This window comes from Moschus berezovskii, chromosome 4 (genome assembly GCF_049115385.1).
Source record: "Moschus berezovskii isolate FMDL1 chromosome 4, NW_MosBer_1.0, whole genome shotgun sequence".
Taxonomy (NCBI): domain Eukaryota; kingdom Metazoa; phylum Chordata; class Mammalia; order Artiodactyla; family Moschidae; genus Moschus; species Moschus berezovskii.
The window spans coordinates 78688015-78713642 of NC_142463.1; the positions used below are offsets into that span (position 1 = coordinate 78688015).

At 37.7% G+C, this 25628-nt stretch overlaps 1 protein-coding gene across 1 annotated transcript in view; it reads left to right on the plus strand.

Moving 5' to 3' along the window:
- Positions 1-24468, plus strand: part of PALMD (palmdelphin) — a 62578-nt gene extending 38110 nt beyond the window's left edge. The window contains exons 4-8 of the mRNA XM_055401655.2: positions 16414-16528; positions 16780-16813; positions 16933-17046; positions 18866-19960; positions 24116-24468. Of these exons, the coding sequence (XP_055257630.2) occupies positions 16414-16528; positions 16780-16813; positions 16933-17046; positions 18866-19960; positions 24116-24159 (1402 nt within the window). The 3' untranslated portion in view covers positions 24160-24468. The remainder of the gene's footprint in view (positions 1-16413; positions 16529-16779; positions 16814-16932; positions 17047-18865; positions 19961-24115) is intronic.
- Positions 24469-25628: the final 1160 nt, after the last annotated feature.

Consider the following 25628-nt stretch of genomic DNA (forward strand, 5'->3'; position numbering starts at 1 on the left):
AGAAATGTCGCTATTACCTGAGTCTGTAGCAAAGCCAAACTACCCATGAAGTGTGCATTTCTTTTACTTCCATAGTTTCATGAGATCAACTGAAAAAGCATGGTCTTTGACATTCAAATCCCTGTTCTGACAACCATAGTTCATAAGCCTTGCCATGTTCTTTCATCCCTTTGGGCCTCAGTTTCCTTGTCTGTAATAGCAGACCATCATAAGCCACTTCACAGGGCTGGGATGAGTGAAGCAACTTCAAGAGTGCCTGATACATGGTAGGTGTGCAAAAAACATTAGATACAATTTCTCACTAGGAATTAAAAATAATTTAAATAAGGACAGAGTCTGGAGCTTTGGAGATTTTCATCTTACGGCCAAGACTTATTTCTTTGCACTTCACTGGTGGCTCAGTGCAATGCAGGAGATTTGGGTTCAATCCCTGGGTCAGGAAGATCCCCTGGAGAAGGGAATGGCAACCCACACCTTTCTTTATAATAATACAAAGAATCTTTTTCTTTGAGTAGTCAAAGGTTATCTCCCAACTACGATTCTTTCCATTTGGAAAATAATTGATTGGTTTTCTTTACGGTTTGAAGACTAAAATATCAATAATATCAGATAATTTTTACAGAACATTTGTTGTAGACTAGGCCTGGAGAATCCCAGGGATGGCGGAGGCTGGTGGACTGCCGTCTATGGGGTCGCACAGAGTCGGACACGACTGAAGCAACGCAGCAGCAGCAGCAGCAGCAGCAGGCACTGTACTATGCACTTCATTTATATTATTTCATGAATTCTCACAATCATCTTATGAGATAGATAACATTTAACAGGTGAGATTTATAGAGGCTACCTTGCCTCATGTCATACAGCTAAAAATTTAAGAGCCAGAATATAAAATCAAATTAAGAGTCCTAATCATAAAAACAAATTGTGTTCAGGATCCACAGCAAAATTTTCCAAAAGTTAAATCCTGTAAAAGCTATTCTCTGTAGTATTTTTGGGCTTCTCAGGTGACACTAGCAGTAGTAAAGAGCCCACCTGCCAATGCAGGAAACCTAATGAGGCATGGGTTCGATCCCTGCATCAGGAAGATCCCTGGAGAAGGGCACAGCAACCCACTCCAGTATTACTGCCTGGAGAATCCATGGACAAGGAGCCTGGCAGGCTACAGTCCATAAGGTTGCAAAGAGTCGAACATGACTGAAACAATTTAGCACACACGCACAAAATTTTTAATTTCCAGTCCATGCTATGACTTCACTCATATATGCATCATTTTATAGAGAGATTTATATGACTCTTTATCATATTAAAAACACTCATAGGTTCCCTGACTCACACATAACCTTTAAGTAAAGTATGTCTGCACATTTATCCTCTCGTTTTTCCTTTCAGAGAGAGTCAACATTTCAGAAACTCAGTGGGTTTCCATGGTTTTTGTTTCTGAGTCACACTTCCGCTCTGGAACAATATTCATGAGCACTCTGCCTGGTGCCCTGATTAATACCTCAGGAGGAAATGTTCCCAGGGGAAAAACTATATTTAACGTCTTCTGAATCACTTTGTTCAAATTAGGGTTTCAATTTGCCTCCCAAATGAGCCCTGAGGGTGACCACTGAACCATTTACTTCCTGATTGTAGGCACAGGTGCAAGTCCAGCACTGACTTCTCAATCCAAACATCCATGTGGGCAGATTATTGGTGGCTTAGAAATCCTGTTCTGTCACTTCTGCTGCTTTCCTCCATAAAATACCTACAGCCAAAAGACACCCCAAGCACCTATAAAGAGTCCAAAGGAACTATGTCATTCACCGGCCAGGCTCTTCTTATTCTCCATGACTCCCTCTGCCAAACTGCTTTGCACCAAGCTCCCTACCAGACACTAGGTATTTTTGAACTGTGTCCAAAGACTCCTGTCTTCAATTGGAGAATACAGAGTGCCGACAGAAATGTCATAAGCATAAAATGTAAAAGGTTAACTGTCAAGAAAAATGATACAAATACATTGCATTCCCTTTGAGAAAGATTATCTACTTGTGATTAAATGTTCCCTAGTAAGAATTTTTGTTTTAATATTCCAAAGTACCCTTCTGACCTTCTGCCTTCCCTTAATGCACTTACATTTGTCTCCAAATAGGTAGAAACTGCCTTCTGTGTATAGTACTGATAGGAAGGTGCTTGTGAAGCATTGGATTTCTGTGGGATTGTATATCATGAGAAAACCTGGAAAGCGGGCTGTTACAGTAGCCAGAGGCATCCCACATCACTTAAGAAAAATTCCTCCACAAGTGGAGACAGAATAGTAGAAAATGCATTCTGCTCAACAGTATATAAACAATAATCTACTCAGTTAACTCAAAAGATAGCAGGCGAGATTCAGTTTCCAAAAGAAACCCAAGCATTAATGCAGTAATATAAGTTAAATGGCTTTGTTGCTGTTTCAGTTCAGTTCATTCAGTCAGTCGTGTCTGACTCTTTGCAACTCCATGGACCTCATGGCTCACCAGACCTCCTTGTACATCACCAGTTCCCAAAGTTTACTCAGACTCATGTCCACTGAGTCAGTGATCCCATCCAACCACCTCATCCTCTGTCATCCCATTCTCCTGCCTTCAATCTTTCCCAGCATCAGGGTCTTTTCCAATGAATCAGTTCTTCACATCTGACTCAAAGTATTGGAGTGGCCAAAGTATTAGAGTATCAGCTTCAGCATCAATCTTTCCAATGAATATTCAGGACTGATCTCTAGGATGGACTGGTTGGATCTCCTTGCAGTCCAAGGGACTCTCAAGAGTCTTCTCCAACACCACAGTTGCATCAATACTTCAGCACTCAGCTTTCTTTATGGTCCAACTCTCACATTCATACATGACTACTGGAAAAACCATAGCTTTGACTAGATGGACATTTGTTGGCAAAGTAATGTCTCTGCTTTTTAATATGCTGTCAAGGTTGGTCATAACTTTTCTTCCAAGGAGCAAGCGTCTTTTAATTTCATGGCTGCAATCACCATTTGCAGTGATTTGGGAGCCCCCCAAAATAAAGTCTGTCACTGTTTCCATTGTTTCCCAATCTATTTACCATGAAGTGATGGGACCGGATGCCATGATCTTAGTTTTCTGAATGTTGAGCTCTAAGCCAACTTTTTCACTCTCCTCTTTCATTTTCATCAAGAGCTTCTTTAGTTCTTCTTCACTTTCTACCATAAGGGTGGTGTTATCTGCATATCTGAGGTTATTGATATTTCTCCTGGCAATCTTGATTCCAGTTTGTGCTTCATCTGGCCCAGCGTTTCTCATGATGTACTAGCATATAAGTTAAATAAACAGGGTGACAATATATAGCCTTTATGTACTTCTTTCCCGATTTGGAACCAGTCTATTGTTCCATTTCCAATTCTAACTGTTGCTTCCTGACCTGCATATAGGTTTCTCAAGAGGCAGGTCAGGTGGTCTGGTATTCCCATCTCTTTCAGAATTTTCCATAGTTTGTTGTGGTCCACACAGTCAAAGGCTTTGACATAGTCAGTAAAGCAGAAGTAGATGTTTTTCTGGAATTCTTGCTTTTTCAATGATCCAGCAGATGTTGGCAATTTGATCTCTGATTCCTCTGCCTTTTCTAAATCCAGCTTGAACATCTGGAATTTCACAGTTCACGTACTGTTGAAGTCTGGCTTGGAGAATTTTGAGCATTACTTTACTAGTGTGTGAGATGAGTGCAAATGTTCCTGGTTATGGTTTATCAAAGTTTAGCTCATTATTATTTCTATCCAGATTTAACCCCTACCTAATGCTCTTGTCTCCCTGTGCAAACCAGTTATCCCTTAATGAAATGAATGTCTCATCAAACACAGTGATACATGCTACATAGAAAATATTGCATGCTAAATATCTCTGCCTTCCTGCTCTGACCCAGCCAGCCACATCTAACATCACACTGCAGGGAGACATACAAGCCACTCTTCTGTGACAACATAAGAGTGAAGATAAAGAGAAAAAATTGCAAAAAGGAAGGAAAAAAATCCCCACCATTTGTTTCTTCTTAAATTTTCTGTAGCCTGGAAACACTCAAGAAATTATTCTGAGGCAATTATTTGAGTTGAAATCATTCCAAGCATGATTTTCATTCCGCATATTTGACTAACTGGTTTACAGATTTTTAATCGTTCATCTGTTGTTGCTTTTAATTTCCCAGATATTCTGATTATTTTTAACTCAGAAGCTTTTTAAATTTAACAAAAGGAGCTATTAACCAAATTTTCAGCAAAATAAAAAGAGGGAAAAATCTATCTCCCCCACAAAAATGTACAACTCCTAGCACATAATAAGAGTATCTATGACTGCATAGCTTAATGAATGAATGATGGATGATGGATGGACTTGAAAATATTACATATATGAGAAGACCATCTCAAGATTAGACAATAACTTGAACATCAATAAACTAAAAAGGAAAGCTTTGAATTAAAAAAAAAATCCATATCTCGAGTTAAGGGCAAAGTTATGTGGCTGTAGTGTCCTTGGATTTGAGATACTTGTTGATAGCATGTTTTACCATCTTGTCATCATTTTACCTTCCCACCTTTCCCCCTTTTTAATGTGCCTTTTTATTTTCTTATCCTCACTTCCCAGCATACTCTTTTGCTCATACCTGCCAATCTCATTTATATGTTAGTAGAAATAAGAATTTAAATGTTCACCTAAAATAAACACTCGCCCACAACAATGGTAGGCTAAAAGGCAGATTAGAGTCACCTCTGAGAGTGCTTCCATCGCCCGATTGCAATTCAATAATAACAACTATCCTTTACGGAGTACATATTACATAATAAGCATTATTTTGAGAATGACAGTTCTTTGAGGGAAGTCTAATTAGGCTTGTTTTACACATGAGATCACTAAAGCACGGAAAGCCATGAACCTTTTAACAGATGACCTAGAAGTCACACATAGATCTTTCTGACTCCAGACCTTGTCCATCATGTTTCACACTGTTTATTCCTTATTCAATAAATAATGAGCATTTATTAAAAACCTGTCACATATGTCTTTATTCTTCCAGAAGCAATTCAAGAATCATAAACTCCTCAAAGCAAATTTTTATTTGTGTTTACCTCTCTTTACACTCTTTAACTTTTCAGAGAACTTTGACATTAATATCCCATTCAAAATAATATTCAGTAACTTGAAACACAAATTTAAGACTGTTATCATGGATGTCATAGAACTATGACTGTGCGTAAAGAAAGAACAAAGAAACAACTGAACAATCCAGAAAGTGGGAAGAGCTTTATTTTCCATTATCCATCTTCCAGGTGGTGGGCATGAGGAAAGAATGTTCAGAAGCAGAGACTCATGTGAGAGAAAGGCTCTATGTTATCAAGGGGCCTGGGCCTCCCCATTGCCCAGGAGAGTCCCCAGAGACTAAATTTACAGCTCGTAAAACTTCCACACCACCCCTTTGCAATGCCTCTTTTGTCTGACATAAAGCAAATGTCACTTAGTTCATTTAGACCACCCAAGGCTAACTGGCCTTTGTTGGTTATTCTATGTTATATTGAGGTTCGGATTTATATTTTTGGTGTTCAAATAATAAGAGTCCTGTTCTTGGCATAAAGTATAAACAATTAACACTAGGAGCAAAGTAAAAATGAAGTGAATAGAAGTAAAAAATGCAGTGCCTTCTCTATAATACTTTCAGAGATAAATGTTAAGGGTTACAAGATACAAAGTCAGTAATTATTTTTGAATGGAGACAGTCACTGACTGTATATATCATTGAATATGTTTTGTTATTTTATAATATACAAGTAGTATATTCACTAAAATATTTTCCCTTATGACTGATTTTTTTTTTAAGGAAAAAACTTTTCAAAATCATGAATAAGTGTATCTGCAGTTAATTCCCCATGACCTAGCTACAACAGTATTTGAAGGTCACTCAGGAAATTCATGCCACCTAAGTAGAGGTCAATTTGAATTATTATTACAGTTATTCAGCTCTTAATAAGTGTTTGGCATGTCCTGCAAGTTCTCTCCAGGCTCTAATTAAAACCACACACCCTGCTTCTGTCTGGCAGAACATTTGAGAAGCTCAAAAGCACCCAATTTGCCGTATCACACCAACCTCCAGGGTGTGGGTTTATTTGCGTTCATTTGAAAATTACATTCGTAACTTGGACATAAAAGCACCTGATTCTCTGAAAGCCAGTTTGATGTCTTTTCATGGCACATGTAACCCTTAATTTACAAAATATTCTGAGTAAGAGGGTTTGCTTTTCTGCTAAGTCATTCTCTTTTGACATTACTTGCCTACCAGGCAGTTTCAAATCATGGGAGTATTGTCTGCCCATAAGATAACTGCTAATATTTATAGAGTTATATTAGGAGATGATATTCACCCATGCAAAAACTGTCCCCATGTAAGTATCAATTATTCAGTTTTTCTAAATATCTACTCTGTTCCCAATTATCAGAGCAAACTGACACTTGTTTCAATGTCACTGTCAGGCCAGCTCTCCGCTTGGAGTTATCCTGAAGCTACTGTGCTGTGTTTGCTTGCCTTGTTCTTCAGTGCTCAGGATTAGAGGCAGTAGATCTGGCTTGGGGAAAACAGTGTTTGCTGTATGCCAAATGCCCTTGAATTCTCTGGCAGACTTACCCATGGCATGTGATTATTTGCACTGGTGGGTTAGAGCTTTCTTATTATACCCATGCTCTTCAGCAGGGGCTGATTGTAAGGCTATTCTTCTCCTATGTCCATGCAGAGGGGTAATCTCCATGTTTTTTGACATATTTTTGTTTCAGCTTGGTGAATAAAATCTGCTTGACATTTAAAAAGTTTGTTGAGTATTTGATGAAATTTATTGGACCTCAACTTTAAAAATAAAACAGACTATATTCATCTTGATTTCATACCTTTAACTTTATTGAGAAAATACAGCTTGACGTTCTCATTGGCCACATTATCTATAAAGATAAAATATCGATAATCTCTGACCCATTATAACAATGTAGCTGCCCATGACATGTGATCAACATACTATAGTCAAGAATATCTAACTGAAGTCATCAGCTGTATATCCTCAACAGTATCCATTGCAATTTGAGCTATTTTTAGATCAGTTATGACTAAAAGATAAAATAAAATAAGATTTTGTTTTTTCATTGCAAACTTTAGCCTTTCAGTATTAACTAGTTATTGCCAACACAAACCATGTCAGATTTGATGTGTCATTTAGAAACACGTATATTCTTTAACTACTAGGAACAAAAACTGATTTATTTTCTATTTTTACTGGTGAACTACCTAAAGGGTAATATACTAATGACTAATTCTGCAAATCAACAAAAAAGTTATGAAAAAAATTCATAAAATTTGTCACATCAAGATTCATCCTCTATTAGGTTATGTAATCATTTGCATGCTGGCTTTATTGCCTTAAAAGACTCTAGAAGAACAGTGGCTTAAACAATATTAGAAAGGTTCATTTTCCTCCTACACATACCGATCCTAGCTGGGAGAAATTCAAGGGAGGGGAGCAGCAACGTTACGTAAGATGATCAAGAAACCCTGTTTCTTTCTGTCTTGTTGCTTTGCTACCCTCTAAGAGATGCCCTTGGTCAAGATCAAAGGAAGCTGACCTCACCATGTCTGCATTTCAGCTTAGGAAGGGGAAGATAAATGGAGGGCAAACAGCTCTATTTTAAGGATATGACCTGAAAATTGCAGAGGTCACTCCTGCTAGTATCTTATTGGCCAGAATTTAGTCACATGATATCATTTAAATGCAAAGAATGGAAAATATAATCTGCAGCAGGGCAGCAGAGAGACAAATAAAACTCAGGGAGTTCTATTACTAAAAAGAACAGGAGGAATGGACTTGGGGGGAGGGTGCAGAATCAGCAGGCTGTCAAGGCAGACCAGCACATTCTTTCATAAATTCGACATCATTTAAACAGACACTATCCCCATAAATATTATGAATATTCTAATAATGCTGGAGCACTGTTATTGTTTTCTGACCAGAACCGTATTTTCAAGAATGGATGTGTCCCTGAAGCACAATGCTTGCTCTAAAATCATTGATATTAAGGTTGAAGATCAAATCTAAAAATGAACCTAGTAGATTTTCTTTTTCACTAGATTTGTCAGAGATGGCCCTCCTCTCCTTAGAAAACTGAGGAGGAGAGAGTGACTAACCCTTATTGAGGAATTCCTCTATGTCAAACCCTGTGCTGCAGCTGCTGCTGCTAAGTCACTTCAGTCATGTCTGACTCTTCACGAACCTATGAACCGTTTCTCGCCTGGCTCTTCTGTCCATGAGATCCTCCAGACAAGAATTCTGAAGTAGGTTGCCATGCCTACTTCCAGGGGATCTTCCAGATTGATCCCCACAGGGATCAATCCTGCATCTTTTACGTCTCCTGCATTGGCAGGCAGGTTCTTTACCACAAGCGCCATCTGGGAGGCCCTATTGAGGAATTTCTCTATGCCAAGCCCTGTACTAAAAACTTACAAACATTATCTCATTTACCTCCTTAAGACAACCCTTTGTGAATACTATTATTATTCCCCAAACGAGAAAACTGAAGCTTGGAGGGTTTTAATATTTAAGCCAGGTGTGTTAGTTTTGGTAAGCGCTCACTTTCTATTTCCATGAGTAGGGCTGGAAGAGAAAAAGTGGACCTTCACACACAAAAAACTCCAAAGCATAGGTAAACCACCAGCCACCTCCTGTTCTCCCAAGATTCAGTGCAGAGGAAAGGAAAGAACCTATGGCCCAACGGAAGAGTCAGTGGTTAAAATTACTCACCATTCCTCATTGAATTAAATACCTTGTTGAAGGCAAACTTATGTGAGAGCCTATGAGTCCCAGAAGAAACTGGATTCTTCCTTATTCAGCTTGGGGTTGGGTTGGAGAGGTGGTCCTAGCATTTCTATCAGCTATTCTCAGAGGTACATCAGTAGTGGCCCGGCCTGGATCTAAGACCTGCTGGCTCAAGCCATCCCAGAGAAGTGTCAATTGGGACCTCTCTTTGGGTATAGTCCTACTTTTAATAATAGAGCTTGTGATACCAAGACACAGGTAATTTATCAGTCCTTTCAAAGTAAATAGCTAAAGCCAGTCATAAATTTAATTTCAAACATAGCATTGGTGATTACATTCACACTGTGGTATTATAATCAAATTGCATAACCAGTTTTATATTTAAGACCTAAAGCTCCCATTACTTTGAACGATAATCTTATGACCAAACAAATAAAGTGTCTCTATAAAGTAGCACTAGTTTATGAAACCTCAGACTTTTTGAAAAAGAATATTCTAAGCACTCCTACCAAAAACCAAACTCAAGCAACCAAACAGAAAAATGATGAAGCCTGGACTTTAATCTTGGTCATACTGACCAGACCACTAAGCAGGGACGTTCTCAGCACAGCAAAATCATTCTAAAAAAGATCAGGAAAGAAATATTACCTTTAGAGGTAATGAGTCAACATTGTTACATGTTGGTAGACTCCAGCTAGCATTTCAATCCTCATTTTATTATTATGGAAAGTAAAAAATCCTTTTATACTGATTAGCAAATGAATGTTGTTTGTAAGTTGATAAGAATCCTTTTTTTTTTAAGTTTTGTTCCCACAGTGGCTAATTAGCAAGGAGTTAAGAGCTCAGGCTCTACTGGCAGAGACTTGATTTCAAATTCCATCCTTCCACAGGCTGTCTGAAAAGATCAGTTGTCTTTCTAGAGGCTCAGCTTGCTCATCTGTGAAATGGAACTAATAACAGTACTCATGGGGGCTGTTATGAGGACTAATTAGGCCAGTGCCTGGTAAAGTGTAAATACTCAATACATATTAAATGCTATTATAATTGCTAACAAGTGAAGTGCTGTAAGGTAGGGCATGGATTCTTAAAATTTTTTTTCTCTGAATTCTCCTTTGGCCCCTAATAGCAAACTCTATCAAGTTAGTCCTTGCTACCACCACCAAAAACTGAAAGAGATAAATGGACTCCTTAGCAGCAGAAAAAATAGCCCTCTGAAATAACCCTTTCTTGGCACATCTAGCATTTCTGTGCTGTCCTTTTTCTAAGACAAAAAAAATTGCATGTTGGAATTGGATTGGGGACATTATCTCATGATGATTAAGGGAAGTTATTACTAGAACAGTGCATGAAACGAAAGCTACCTGCTTTCACCTAGGGAGCTCTTGAAAATAACCCTCTTTTTCTCCAACAAATAAGGAGAGGAAAAATTCCAATAATGGATAGCATTACAAATCCTTTTTCGTGTAGTTTGCTTATCTAAACTGGCACGTGATACCTGCTTAACATCTCTCAGAAACTGAGGGAGAAAGGTACTAATTCATCCATCAGTTCAGTTCAGTTCAGTCGCTCAGTCGTGTCCGACTCTTTGCGACCCCATGAATCACAGCACGCCAGGCCTCTCTGTCCATCACCAACTCCCAGAGTTCACTCAAATTCATGTCCATCAAGTCAGTGATGCCATCCAGCCATCTCATTCTCTGTCGTCCCCTTGTCCTCCCGCCCCCAATCCCTCCCAGCATCAGAGTCTTTTCCAGTGAGTCAACTCGTCGCATGAGGTGGCCATCAGGCCCCACGTAACAGCCCAGGAGGCACCAGGACATTTCTCTTTCTCTGCTGCCTGTTTCTCACCAAACTGAATCAGCATTTCCAGGAACTCAATTCCCATTGAGAAAAGTAATACCTTCTAAATATGGGAATGGCAGCACTTACGGAAATTCTAACCCATCAGCTGAAAGATAAGCAAGTGAAGGTTAGAGAGCTATCCCCCAGTGATCTACCCAAGCTTTCCAAGTTAAAAAAAATTAGTTCTACATATACATATGTATACACCGTAGATTTATATTTACATGTAAAACTAAAATTTTATGCACACATAAAAAATACAGACATAGATATATACATAAATGTGCATATACAAATGTATCTACACACACATACAGATATAGGCATATATATTACTCCACTTCTTCACTTATACTTGCTCAATTTTCTCTCAACCAGAATCTTTGGAAAATTATTGGATATGAGGCCCTAACGTAAGCCCTGCATTTTTGGAGCTTCAAATCAGTTAAGTATCATTTTAACTATGAATAGTCACTGAGTCAGGAAATAAATAAATATATATTTATATGCACATAAATTTATATATTTATATACATATATTGGAGTGGGAAATGGCAACCCACTCCAGTATTCTTGCCTTGAAAATTCCATGGACAGAGCAGCCTAGAGGGCAGAGGAGCCTGGCGGGCTACAGTCTATGGGGCTGCAAAAAGTCAGACATAACTGAGCACACACACACAGACTGATTTATATGTATAGACAGAGACTTGAAAAGCAAGTTAACCCAATTAATACTTTTAAATAAAAATAGGATGATCAAATTCTTTTCAACAAGTAATAAATTTGGATCCTATATTACGGCTAAGTGCAAGAGAAAAATAATGAGGAAAAAGTAAAAATATCCCAGAGACAGATACTTAAACATCCTTTATAAAACATGTATCAAGCACTTATACTAGACTGCTGCTGCTGCGAAGTCTCGTCAGTCGTGTCCGACTCTGTGCGACCCCAAAGACGACAACCCACCAGGCTCCCCTGTCCCTGGGATTCTCCAGGCAAGAACACTGGAGTGGGTTGCCATTTCCTTCTCCGTATACTAGACTAGGCAATGTATTAGGTGTCACAGGTTTGTCTACCTCAACACTACTGACAATTTGAATGAGATAAGTCCTTGTTGTGGGGGTCTGTACCCTGCATTATAGGACGTTCAGCAGCACCCCCAGCCTCTACCCACTAGATGCCAGTAGCACTTCTTAAATTGTGAGAACCAAAAACATCTCCAGACATTGCCAAATGACCTCAGGGAAGAAATCGCACTCAGTTGAGACCCACTGTACTGGCTATACAAAATAGCACCTACCTACCGGTTGTAATTTGTATATTCCTTAAGAATCTTCATTCCTCAAAAGCTTGATTTATCTGGTATGGAGCTTGTGAGACTTCCTCTTCTACTGCTGGGCTACTGCAGCACCTGCCCCCTAGAGCTCTGATCTTATGAGAAGAGCCATGGGAGAGAAGCCAGTTCCCTACCCTGGGCCTCCCATTACTCCCACTGATATCCTAATCTTTTAGAAAGATTTTTCAAAAGAAAAAAAAACTCTAACATTTACCCCTTAATTATATTTATGTTGTCCACAAATAATATACAGAAGTATCACATCAACATGTAAAAATGAAGTATTAGAGTGAGAATTTTAAGAAATTTTCTATAAAAGTAAGCATCTACTACAGAATTTTGCAATTCCAAGTAATTAGCACCAAGATGCTTCTTTATTATCCTATTTTACAGAGAGTTGGTTGTAACTAAGTGATAAAGGAGAGAAAGGTGTGTGTGTTTGCATCTATTTTGTTTTCATGCATGCATCATGATGTGTCATTTGACAGCAGCCTCATATTAATGCAGTTTTTACCAAAGACTTGAAAACCTCCAGAAACATTCATTAGCAGTTATTCTGATGATGCTGACAGGCTTTCAACATCATATTCTTACCATATTAATTTAAACATATTCATGAGGACTACCTGACATTACATTATCCATAGGCCTCTTTACAGAGGAAAGCAACTACAAATACCAGTGCATTTCATACTTCCCTGAGATGTAACTGGACAGGCGGACCAAGAGCTCTATCTCTGTGCCCCAGGAATAGAAAGGAACAGAGACAGGAGAAAACTAGCATTAGCCAAGTGTTCACTATTTCTTTTATTCCTTAATAAACCCTACAAATCTGCCTGCAATGCAGGAGACCCAGGTTCAATCCCTGGGAAAGGACATGGCAACCCACTCTAAAAGTCTTGCCCAGAGAATCCCATGGGCAGAAGAGTCTTGTAGGCTACAGTCCATGGGGTCACAAGGAGTCAGACACAACTGAATGACTAATACACACACACAAACCCTACCAAGAACTTAACATCACCCAGATCGCTAAATGTTTAATTGCCCCAGGATTCAGTCCTTGGAATCCCTGACTTTCTAGAAAATTTTATCCACTCCTATGGCTATAAATACCAACTCCTAAATTTATATCTTCAAAGCCAGGCTTAGTTAAGCTCCCAACTTTTATATGTCTTCTCCATGTCACCATTTGACTGTCTCAAATTTAACACATCGCCCACCAATCTCCTTTCTTCTCCTTCCCAGATTACTATTTGGCCACTTGCATTCACAGTTTTCCAATTGTTCAGAACACAAACATTCAAATCACTCTGGACATTTCTCTTTTTTCACATCTCACATGTAATCTATCAACATATCTTGACAGTTCTTTCTTTGAAATATTTCCAGAATCCAAACTTCTCACTCTTCAACCAGCAAGGACCCTGGATTAACCCATCTTTATCTGAATTATTAAAACTGAGGCCTCCATGTTTGCTTGCTCCAGTTTATTCTCCACACGGCAGCCAATGTAATTGTTTAAATTTCAAGTCCTGGCAGGTTTTTCCTCTTCTCAGAATTCCCAAAGGTATTACCATGCAGAAGGCCCTGTATGATCTGGCTGCCACCCCATCTCTGACTTCATTTCTCATCATTTGCCTCCTTAATCCCTCAGCTATTATTTCAAGTTTTGAAGTTACTTTTCCTCTCTGTAAAGTACACTCCCCTTAACACTCCTGTGTGTCTCTCCCTCATTTCCTTTATGTCTCTGCTCAAATGACGCCTTGTCAGAGATTCTCCATCACCACACTATGTAAAATAGAACACTCTTCCTAGGCACCTTCTGCCTCCTATATTCTTCTGTTTATAACCCTTAGCTTCTTTTTTCAAGGAAATATTTTTCTTTATAAATAAATGTATGTATGATATATACACATTTGATTATTATGTATATATATACATGTGTATTTATAAGTAAATGTATGAGGGGTGGGTGTGTGTGTGTGTGTAAAGTTCAGGGCTAGATTTGATCCTGGGCCATACATATATACATTTTAATGAGTTGGCAAATTTAGCCATGGCCAACTTTTTGCATAGCCATGAGCTAGAAATGGTTTTTATACTATTAAAATGTTGTAAAAGTTTAAAAAAAAAAGATGAATAAGCAACATAAACCTTATGTGGGCTGCAATACCTAAAGTATTTACTATCTGACCTTTATAGGAAAAGGTTGCCAGCTCCTGTATTCATATACTATCCACTAGAATGTAAAGTCCTTGAAAGCAGGAACTGCTGTGTTCACCATTACATCTCAGCATGCAGGATAGTGCCTGGTACAAAGTAAATGCTAAACAAACATTTTTAAATGAATGAAAACATTGAGCCTTAATGAGGTCTGGTGACTTCCAGGGTCACCCAGGAATTTGATAGATGAACCAGAATTCAAGCCCAGTTCCACTTGATTCCACAGCTGGATCCTGAGAGCTTTATGCAGCAATGACTTGAGCCTTCTTGTTTTCTACCCAAAGGCTCCCCATTAGATTATCTCTAATATGCTATCAGGTAAAGGAAACTGCAGAACAAGACAACAGAAGAGAGACATGATGTATTGCAGAAAACCTTTGATAATTACACCAAAATAACATTTACATCTGATATCAATTATATTTACTTTTAAATATATGTTTATTTGCCTGTGGGTCTTCATTGAGACATGCGGGATCTTCCATCTTTATTATGGCATGCAAGATCTTTAGCTGTGGCATGCAGGATCTAGTTCCCTGACAAGGGATTGAACTCCAGACTGGAGCACAGAGTCTTAGCCACTGGACCATCAGGGAAGTCCCTCAACTATGTTTAATGTTCTTTCAAAGACATCACCTCTTCTTAGCTTTACCAAGTTTCTGCATCGAGTAAGGTGTATACCATATCCTCATTGTTCATATTACAAAACTGAGTTTCAGGAAAGTTTAAAGAATTGGCTTTTACAAGTAGTAAATAGCAGAAACAGAACAGTCCAGATCTATCACTTTTAGTATTCAACTTTCCATTCTACCAACCAACATATAGCCCCACAACTCTACTGAAGGGCAACTGTACTACTGTGGATATGGAGGGATTTTAAGAGATTAGCATCACACATTGCTAACTTCTAAGAAACCAGAAATACTGCATTTTGGTTGGAGTTTTATGACGTCCTAGAGCACCTCAGCTATAAACAGCCAACTACCAACAGTTATAGGCAGCAGGCAAGTCAGAACTTTGAAATGAAAGCAATAAGTAGGAGAATGATCTGCCTGACCATATCTTGGACTTTTATTGGTGTGGCAATAGCACAAGGATTTTGAGCTACCAGATGCATGATCATCTTAAAGAAAGAAGTCAAGAAAACTGACAATTATCTTAGCTGACACTAATACCCACAGCTGTCATCTCCTGAACTAGCTGCTATATCTAAGAAGCCATCCATTGAGGCAGCTGATTTTAGAGCTCAGAGTATTTTCCTGAGAAATTATGTGTGTTCCATGGATGCCAAGGGCCAGCTTTTCTAACTTTGTGAATGCCAGTGGTAGTGTGCTTTTATGCAGGATAGAGGTCATGTTGCCACACCCTGGAATTAACTTGAATCTGACATGCAGCTCTAAACTAGTCAAGACACCAGCTCAGGAGGTGACAATCCAATTTCAAATGTCTGTTTCTGTCCCTATGAGTTCCCTTACACTTTGTTAGGCCATGTGATCATATTTTTTTTTAATCTAGGAAACGTAGCCTCTATAAACAACAGCAACTGAGGCCACTGTACTAGATTCTGTCCATTTCTCACCTCTTCAATCACTATAATAGAACACTACTCACTATAATATAGCAACTTTGAGAAAACTAAAATTAAAATGAAGTGCCATTTTCAGTGTTAGGGTATGCAGGAGTTTTAAGTGTTAAACAGTTATGATTTTTAAAATCAAATATAATAATTATAATGTTATATAGTGTTGCTTGACTAGAAAATAAAATTACAATGTTTTTCCAAGTAATTTCTATGAAAACTTGGGTAAGAAAAATTGGCAATCTACAGTATTAATGACAGATGGGCCATTCCTTTTGGTCCAACTTTAAACTTATGTCTCTTTGTAAGAGAAATCTCTCGATTTCATTTGGAAATAACATTAGTAGTTGTAATGAAGAAAATGGGGCCAAGGGTCAAATATTTTACCTGAGAATCCCCCTTTTCAAAAACAAACAACTTGAAATGTAAGTCAAAGTTATTGGGTATCTTCTATGTACTTAACGTGATGTTTGGTGTAATGCTAAGTTCTTATATGGTATCTGGATACTTACGTGCAATATTCCAAGTGAAGTTGGTGTATGGGAAATATATCCTTGAGGGCTCCGTGTTTGTATTGTTTTAAACAATATAAAGTATATCTTTGTTCAGACTTGAGAAAGAGATCCAAGATCTTGAAAAGGCTGAACTGCAAATCTCAACCAATGAAGAAGCAATTTTAAAGAAACTGAAATCAGTTGAGAGGACAACAGAAGACATAATAAGGGTGAGCATTAGCTAATTTGAAAATTATTACTCCCTCCCAAAATGATTCCACAAATGGTATATAATTCTTCAAAGTATATTCAAATTTAGAATTTTTCTTAGTTACTAATCAGATTTTTTTTATTTTTTGTTTTGTTTTGGTTTTAATTTATTTATTTTAATTGGAGGCTAATTACTTTACATTATTGTATTGGATTTGCCATACACTGACATGAAACTGTATTAATCATGGAGAATTCTTTTCTCTTATAGTCTGTGAAGGTGGAAAAGGAAGAAATATCAGGAGGTATGTTTTGAGCAGTCTATGTTATGTCGAACTAAGATATTTTTTGATTAACCTGTTGAAACTTTTCTCTATTGTTAAGTATATTCTAAATGTATTTTGAATTAATATGAATTTTACAGAGTCGGTTGAAGACATCTATGCTAATATCCCCGACCTTCCAAAATCCTACATACCTTCCAGGTTAAGGAAGGAAAGAAATGAAGGAATAGAAAATGATGAACAAAATAGAAAAGGTATATGAAAACTTTGTCTTCAACGGTAGGTTCTCAAATTCATATTTTACAATATCAAATATTAGCAACTTGCTGTAACATCCTATCCTTCCCGGTTAAGTCATGGTCCGTTTTACAAAGTTCCATGAGGTAAGTCACAACATGAGGTAAGCAGCAACAATGGGGTTACAGTACTTCTTCCTTGCATTTTTTTTATTTTATTTTATTTTTCTTCTTCTTCCTTGCATTTTTTTCCTCAGCAAACTAGGTGAGGACTGGGAGGATAAAGACCTAAAGGAGACAAGAAGCTCTGAAAACAAAGCTCCCATGCTCAAAAACATCTCTCCCAACATATTCTGCATGGTAGACACTAGAATAAGATTAAATGAATGAACAAAAGTATTCTCCCTGAGGTCAGGCTTTATTTACCCCTATGTGAGAATGGTTGCATGAAACTAATGTCAATGGCCCAGGGAAAATGAAGGTTTGTATAGGGGCAGAGAGGGAACCTTTGAATTTTAGAGTAAAAGAGAAGCGACACTTTACCTTCAGGGAGCAATCATTCGTTCATTCAACAAATACTCAGTGCCAAGCTCAATGCCAAGCTCAGTTTTCACACTAGGAAGACAGCAGTGAATAAAACAGCAAAAATCTCTGCCCTCATTCTAAGGGAGAATAAAAGCTGACATTCTAAGGGAGACAATAGATTAAAAATTAGGTAAATAAATGAAATATATTAGGAAGCAAAAATGCTAAAGAGAAGAATAATGCAGAAAAGGTGGAAAGAGCACAAGTGGGTAAGTGTATTACCCACATTATTTTAGCTGGGTAACCAGGGAAGGCCAAGAACCACCAGGCTGTGGGGGAGAGATGAAATGCAAGATGTCTCCAAAGAGGAAGATGGGGGACACAAAAACTGCCACATTGTAATGTTGCCCAGGATCCCATTAGCTTTACTCTGCCAGTTACAAGCCTGGCCATTAGGATCTTCCCTGGAGGAGGAAATGGCAATCCGCTCTAGTATTCTTGCCTGGATAATCCCATGGAAAAGGAGCCTGGTGGACTACAGTCCATGGGGTCACTGAAAGTCAGCACGACTAAGTGACTGAGCATGCATAAAAGCATCAAGATCTTGCCAGGGCCATGAAACAGATTTCAGCTTCCCCCAGATCAACCAGTTCCCCCCAGTTCAGTTGTTTTAACACAGCTGATACTGCTCTATTCTTTAGCCCTTCTTCTTAAAAGTGGGAGTGAAAATGAAAAGAAACATAAGGCAAAATGAGAAGCATGTGATTCTAGCCTTCTTCCTGCCTCTTCAATACCAGTTCAGCATTTAACCACCTCCCAGCTATGAATACTTTAGAACACACCTGTCTAATTTCAACACACTTCAGGGCTGTACAGCAAGGATGTAGCATAATAAAATATACCTTGCTCAGCCTTTATCAACAGTAATGCACAGAGTAACATATTCTTCCTTATTAAAAAGAAAATTCTGATTCTTCCTACTGAGCAATATAAAGGAATGTAAATCTGTTGTGTTAGATTTTCTCATTAGAAAGGGAACATCTTTTGGTTTCCTAGTGAACATCCTTACCATTTGGAATAATCAGCTTCTCTTCAGTCTTTCCCATTTTTTAGTAATTTCATACATCCTTGCATAAAAACCCATGTCATTAAAGTTTTAGTCTTTATATATTTAATGAATAAATCAGAAATTTTAAAGAGGTTTCTCATAAAAGAATGTCAACAGGTATATTGGACATAAACACTATGAAAGCAAGTTACTTTACAACAGGAAAAATTGACTAAATCAGAGATCAAATTTGTCTCTCAACAGCTTTGTATGCCATGGAAATCAAAGTTGAAAAAGACTTGAAGACCGGAGAAAGTACAGTCCTGTCTTCAATACCTCTCCCATCAGATGACTTTAAAGGTACAGGGATAAAAGTTTATGATGACGGGCAAAAGTCAGTCTATGCAGTAAGCTCTAATCACAGTGCAGCATACAATGGCACTGATGGCCTGGCACCAGTTGAAGTGGAGGAACTTTTAAGACAGGCTTCAGAGAGAAATTCTAAATCCCCAACAGAGTACCACGAACCTGTATATGCCAATCCGTTTTGCAGACCTACAACTCCACAGAGAGAGAAGGTAACTCCAGGACCAAACTTTCAAGAAAGGATAAAAATTAAAGCTAATGGACTGGGTAATGATATGAATGGATCCATACACAACATGAACAATGGACTTGCAGAGGAAAGAGGTAACAATGTCAATCACATCAGCCCAGTTCGGCCGATACCTCATCCCCGATCAATGACTCAACAAGCAGAGGAGATGCCCCACATCCAACAAAAGAGGCTGATGACTCCTTGGGAAGAACCAAATGTAATGCAGGACAAGTATACTCCCTCTCCAAAGGCAGGACTGAGTCCCAGCAGAGCACTAGTTGAGAAGTCAGAACACCAGAGTTCTTCACTCCCTTGCCAGGAGGATGAGAAAGACATTAGATATAGTATTGTTCATTCCCTGCCTTCTGACCTGGATGAGAAAGAGCCCGTGACGATGATTTTCATGGGGTATCAGCAGGCAGAAGACAATGAGGAAGAAAAGAAGCTTCTGACTGGGTATGATGGGATCATCCACGCTGAGCTGGTTGTGATTGATGACGAGGAGGAGGGTGAAGGAGAAGCTGAGAAACTAGCCTACCATCCCATAGCTCCCCACAGTCAGGTTTTCCAGCCTGCCAAGCCAACACCGCTCCCGAGAAAGAGACCAGAAGTCAATCCCCATGAAAACACAAACCATAAATCTCCCCATAAAAACTCCATATCCCTGAAGGAGCAAGAAGAAAGCTTAGGGAGCCCCATCCATCATTCTCCACTGGACGTTCAGATAGCAGGAGATGGGACTGAGGATCCATCCTTAACAGGTAACAAACATGACAAGGCTTGTCACTGCTGTTTAGTCATGTGACAATCTTCTCTTTGTGTTGTTACCAAGACTTCAGAAAAAGTCAGCTTTTTCTGACGCATCATAGACTAACACATGCTAAGATTTTTTTTTTATTAATGCTGATATGAGTTATTATCATCACAAGTGAAGTGATTAAGTCACTTCAAAAGAGAAAGAAAGTGAAACAAAAATTTGTTGCCTTATTTAGCTATCGCATTGATTGACCTTAGTAACTTGAAATTTGTCTTCTGCCGTGGTATGGTACTATGTATGAATGTATTTGAATCACTATTACATTGTCATCAATATTAGATCTTTTCCCAGAGGAAATGAAGCCAGCCCTTTTTTTGTGCCTCTTCATGGTTTAGACTTCCTACTTAAGTTAACAAATTGCCTTAATTTTGCAAGAAAAAAACACAAAACAAATTTTATTTTTAGTGTGATATTTTATTACTTTGCTATATCTTATTTCTCTATATTTTTATAATTTTATTAACTTCACGTCCTTCATTTTTCTACATTTTACAAAAGGTATAAGTTTATTCTACATTATAATATTTATGTCACATAATCTTCCCTAACTTAGAAATTTTATTTTTTTATTTTCTAAATATTTGCATTCCAAACATTCTCATTCCCTATAAAGTTTTATAGCTATCTAGCTTTTTTAGTATTGAATAGAAAATAACACGTTTTCTACAAAAGTGATAGGTCATCAATTTTAGATTCTTTATTATCACTTGAATAATGTATTCTACTTATTTATGAACAATAAATAAAAATATGATCAAACTAATTATAATAGCTGTACTTACCATGCCTAAAGACATAAATTATCCAGACATAAGTACTGGATCTGTGAAAGGGAGAGTAATTTTAAATGTTCTAATGAGAGAATTCTCATTAAAAAGCAGTAACTACTAAGTCTCAGCTTATCCCAGCAATCAAAGAACCTGATAATCTTGTAGAACTGTGGTAGGAACTAATTGGTAGGACAATTCAGGAAGGATTTTTCCTCTGTAACCCAGCAACCTAGTCTTAGGTTGCCAATGATACAATAAAATGGAACTCTTCCCTTTTTATTAAGTAGTTAAGTTAGGCATACCAATTGTAAATTGGATTATCGGAAGAATTTCTAACCTATTGGTACATGTACACTTACATTATCTATCTCAATCGGAGTTTAATGGTGTGTCCCCACAAAAGAAACCTGCTAAAACTAAAAGTTCCTCTGTTTTGAGAATGAGCTTTGTTTATTGATCACATTTTACATCTTAAATCCATTTTTTAAAGAACAACACAGAAAACTTAGAAAAGAGGAACACACTCTTTGTGGTCAAGAGCAGTGACATTACCCACTATAAAACCTCCTATTTTTTAACTTGGATGTTAGCCAACTCCTCCTGAACACCCTTATTCCTTCTCCCCTACTCCTGTCAACACATTTACCACAGAGAAAAATATAGGAAGTGACTAATGTTTCCAGACAACACTAATCGTGCCACTGAGCTAAAATAATGAAAACAGGAAGACTTTTCCAGACAAAGTAACAATACAAAGTTATGTTCTATCAATCAAAGCATCTTATAAACAGAATCCTCCAAATTCCTTGCTTTGTATCATAATACTGTTTTACATTCTTGTTTTCCAATTCAGCATGTGGATTACAGAACTGATATTTTTAAATAGGTGTTAAAAATAAGTATATCATATTGACCTCAGGGTCATCCATATACATAGAATTTATAGCCACCCATGATTTTAATTTCATAAGCACCAAGTAGGTTAAGCTTCTCTCTATCCCCCTTCCCCCAAAATGCATATTGACACTTGGAAATCCACCATTTAATTCAATTCCTTTATTTATGGTATAGGTGCCCTGCTAAATATAAACATTCCTAGTAGTTAAGAACTATTAAGTCTCTTTTCATTTGTGCAAATGTTATTATCAAAGTCTTATCTAAGAGCAATTTTTAACTTGGAAAAGAGCATGAAGGAGAAAGAAAGATGAAGAAAAGTGGAACCTGAGGATCCTAAAGACCAGATTTAGTTAAAACTTTGAACAGGATGAGACATGACAAGAAAATTTAGGCGAAGTTACATCCATTTGCTAAAGTAAGTATAACAGGGTCATGTTCAAAATATCTGGTTCAATGCCAGGTACATCCACCAATGAGTGGCCATGTAACGTTTTACTGGGACTTTATTACTATCCCCGCCAACTGAACAATTGGCTCCCTTTGGTAATCCTCACCTACCTACTTTTGTATTCTAGCTGTGTTCTCCCCTCTTATAGTTGTCAGTGGCATTTCAGAATAAATAGGTAGGGAACCTCAGCTTCAGGGGATTCACAAGCTATTGGTGCCAGAATTGCCAACCTGTGGCAACCATTAGAAGCCAAGGGACACTGAAAGTAAGGAAGCAAGCTCTCTTCTGTCAAGTTAAAAACAATCAAAATTGTGTCTGGATTGCCATAGGAGGAGGAAATAGAGATCAGAGAAGAATAGAAAGGAAAAGTAAAAAGAGAGGTGATAACTTAGGTTTTTTAGCTGCTATACCAAGGGGCTTTCTCATTGCCTGTCCCCACACAGCTACTTGGAACTCACACCATCTACTTACCATGAGCCTAAAGAAAGAAATAGCAGACTCTAACAATCTAGAATTCTTTTTTTTTTTCCTTAAGAAATGGGACAGTGAGCTACTGGATTGCCTCACTCCTGAGGGTACAGACATCCAGGATGTCCTTTAAGAATTCATTGAAGGTCTACAGCAATTGGGTAGGCCTGCTTTACTGAATCTAAATTGAGGAGTAGTTGTGGGGAGGAGAGTTTGCCCTTGCCTTAAAAGAGACCTTCAAAAAGTCCCTTAAAATGGATTTTGCCCCTGCTCTTATTTTGGTATGGGAAAGGTAATGGTCCAATGACTCAGAGTAAAAACTGTAGGCTTGCCTTCTGCCTTCAGTTTGCTTCTTGATGTGGAGGTACATTCCTGTCATTAGGTTTCACCCTCCAACATCTCAGCAATTGGGACCATCTTCCTGGCTATAGAGCAAAGGAAAATTATTTCAGCTGGTCCTAAATTCAAGTAAATATTCTTGATCTTGCCACTGAAAATAATCATTTCCCTTAAAGTTCCCAGGCAAATAAAGCTCTTTGGCTTCATTTAAATGACAACATTTCACATAAGTATAGTGACAACAAAATTGACAATGGTCTTGTTATAGTGCTGGATCCCAAACTTTCCTGTATTTGTGAAAAAGAGCTTCTTACAAGTAGGGTCACTTCATTTTTCAATACAGAACTAATATATAACTGTGAAATGAGAGAATATGATTTCCTTTTTGCTTTTTTTTATTAAACAAAATTTTTCAGACAGCTAAATAGCTGGTGTTCGGGCAATATTACACATGAATGTAATGGCTGATACCTTGAAAGCGTCTCTCAAGTTTTGGAACATGACTGAGGCAGCTATAATCAGGTCTTAACTATTAAGAGCATGATACCAGTGTTATGAATTTTAAATCTACATTTTTAAAATGGTTTCTGTATCTAATATATCATTAACAGTGAAATATTCTCAAAAAGATAAATTTGCCATTTGAAAGTACTTATATCTTGACAAAGACATTTCATAATGATTCCAACTCCTAATTACTAGTTCACATTGTTTCCTTATTTAAAAAATTTGTTCTTGCCATTCTATACATAAATACACTAGATTTGATGAGTCAAAAACTAACCCAACCATCATGAATTAGGGCGTATATCAATGCCTTTTTCTCTTTAGTAGTATATAGCTCAGAAATATGCACAAAACACAGTTGTTGACCCATAGCTATTTATCTATGGCTAATAGTGTTAATGTGCACTAGTCCTGTATTTACTCAATTTATGCTGTGTTTGCTTTATTAATATTTGCAGCAATAGGTTCCTTCTAGTTCTGAACATGCTTCTTCCCTAAGTTAACCATAGCTTATTATTTCTACTATCTTTTTATGCTACTAAAACAATGCTCACATTGTTGGATAAAATCATCTGAGGTATGTTTCAAACTTTCCTGCAATCTATGAAATGGTCATTTAGAGTGAAAATTAAAGCTTTTTATAACTCTCTATTTTTTATTTATTTTACAGCATTAAGGATGAGAATGGCAAAGCTGGGGAAAAAGGTTATATGAGAGGTGTACCATCTACATAAACATCCATTGAAGAAGAAACTAAGAAACATTTGCAGATGTCTCTTCTGGATATTTTGTTTCTTTTTCCTAAGTACAAAAAATTATAATTATAGCCATATTATGCCATGTGGATAAGCAGTAGTCGTTATTTGAAAAAATTCCAAAAAAAGCTGGGGAGAACAAATGCTTAACTTTTCCAGTTACTTGATGTGATTCAGTGGAGGGGAAACCAACATATTTTTATTGTATTGATACCAAAGCATTTCTAATAAGAGCTTGTTAAATTTACAAATAAAGTTATTTAAAATATCCCAACTGTATTTTATTGACTGACATTGTAATTTTGCTAACACAGAGACTGAAGTCACTGTGCCTTACCACAGAAATATTCATCTTCAACTCTGACAAGTAAACATGCCATCCCAAGTCAACAAGGACTCTGGCAATTACATCCCCTGCCAAGGAACAATTCAATTGAGACTTATAGCTCTTTGCATACATTTCAAAGGTGCATGCAATAATTATCCTCTTATTTGGGGACTGGATTTAGATTATCTTATTAGTGTACATGACTTTAAAGTTGATAACCAATATGTTCATTCTTCTTGAAATATCTTCTTTCATTCATTTCGATGTGAATTCCGAGGTACAGTGACTGATATGGCCCAAGGCTGTTGGATGGAGGACTTCTCAAATTCTCAACACAAATCCGGTTTAATGTTTGGCCAATTCTTATAAATAAGTCAGAATCTTAATGCTAAAACATACTAATAAAGTGTACCACATTTAATTCCTATTTTTGCCAAGATGTTAAATCATGATCTGAAGAACACTCCCATAACAGTTCTCTCCTACTCTACCTTCTTATTCCGTCTTCCATCCAACAAGTCTCCAAAATCCACTTAAACACATCTTCCCTTGGATTGCCAGTGCAAATTACCCAGGTCCTGCCAAGTCTTTCAGTAAATAGTATGTTTTTCTCTCTCAGGGAAAACACTGAATTTCCCTGGTAAGTCCATGATGAAATTATCTTACCTACTGATGTGGAGGTAATGAGCAGTAAAAGAAGCAGATCCTGGAGAGGACAAGAATTTACCTGGGGAGCATCAGCCTCAGATGATTTGTTTGCAAAGGGCAGTTTTTCTCTAAAAGGAAAGAGCTCCTCAGCTGGCCTGAAATGTTCTGGGAAACCTGAAGAGTCAAATTTCAGAAGCACTTTCACAGAAACACCCCTATTCCAGGTCCAAGGGTACCATTCCTTCCCTTTCATGCCTTTGCCTTTAGCATAAATGACCTGTCAAATCTACACATTCTTTTGTAGCTCTGTCATCGTTGTGAATAAATCACTTGGTTTTGCTTTTGTACACAAAAATTTATTAGAACACTGCTTAGCACCAAGGAAGTGGTCAACAAACGAATGAGTGAACAGTTCAGAAGGGGAAAGACGTAATCTTCAAGGGGAGGCTTTG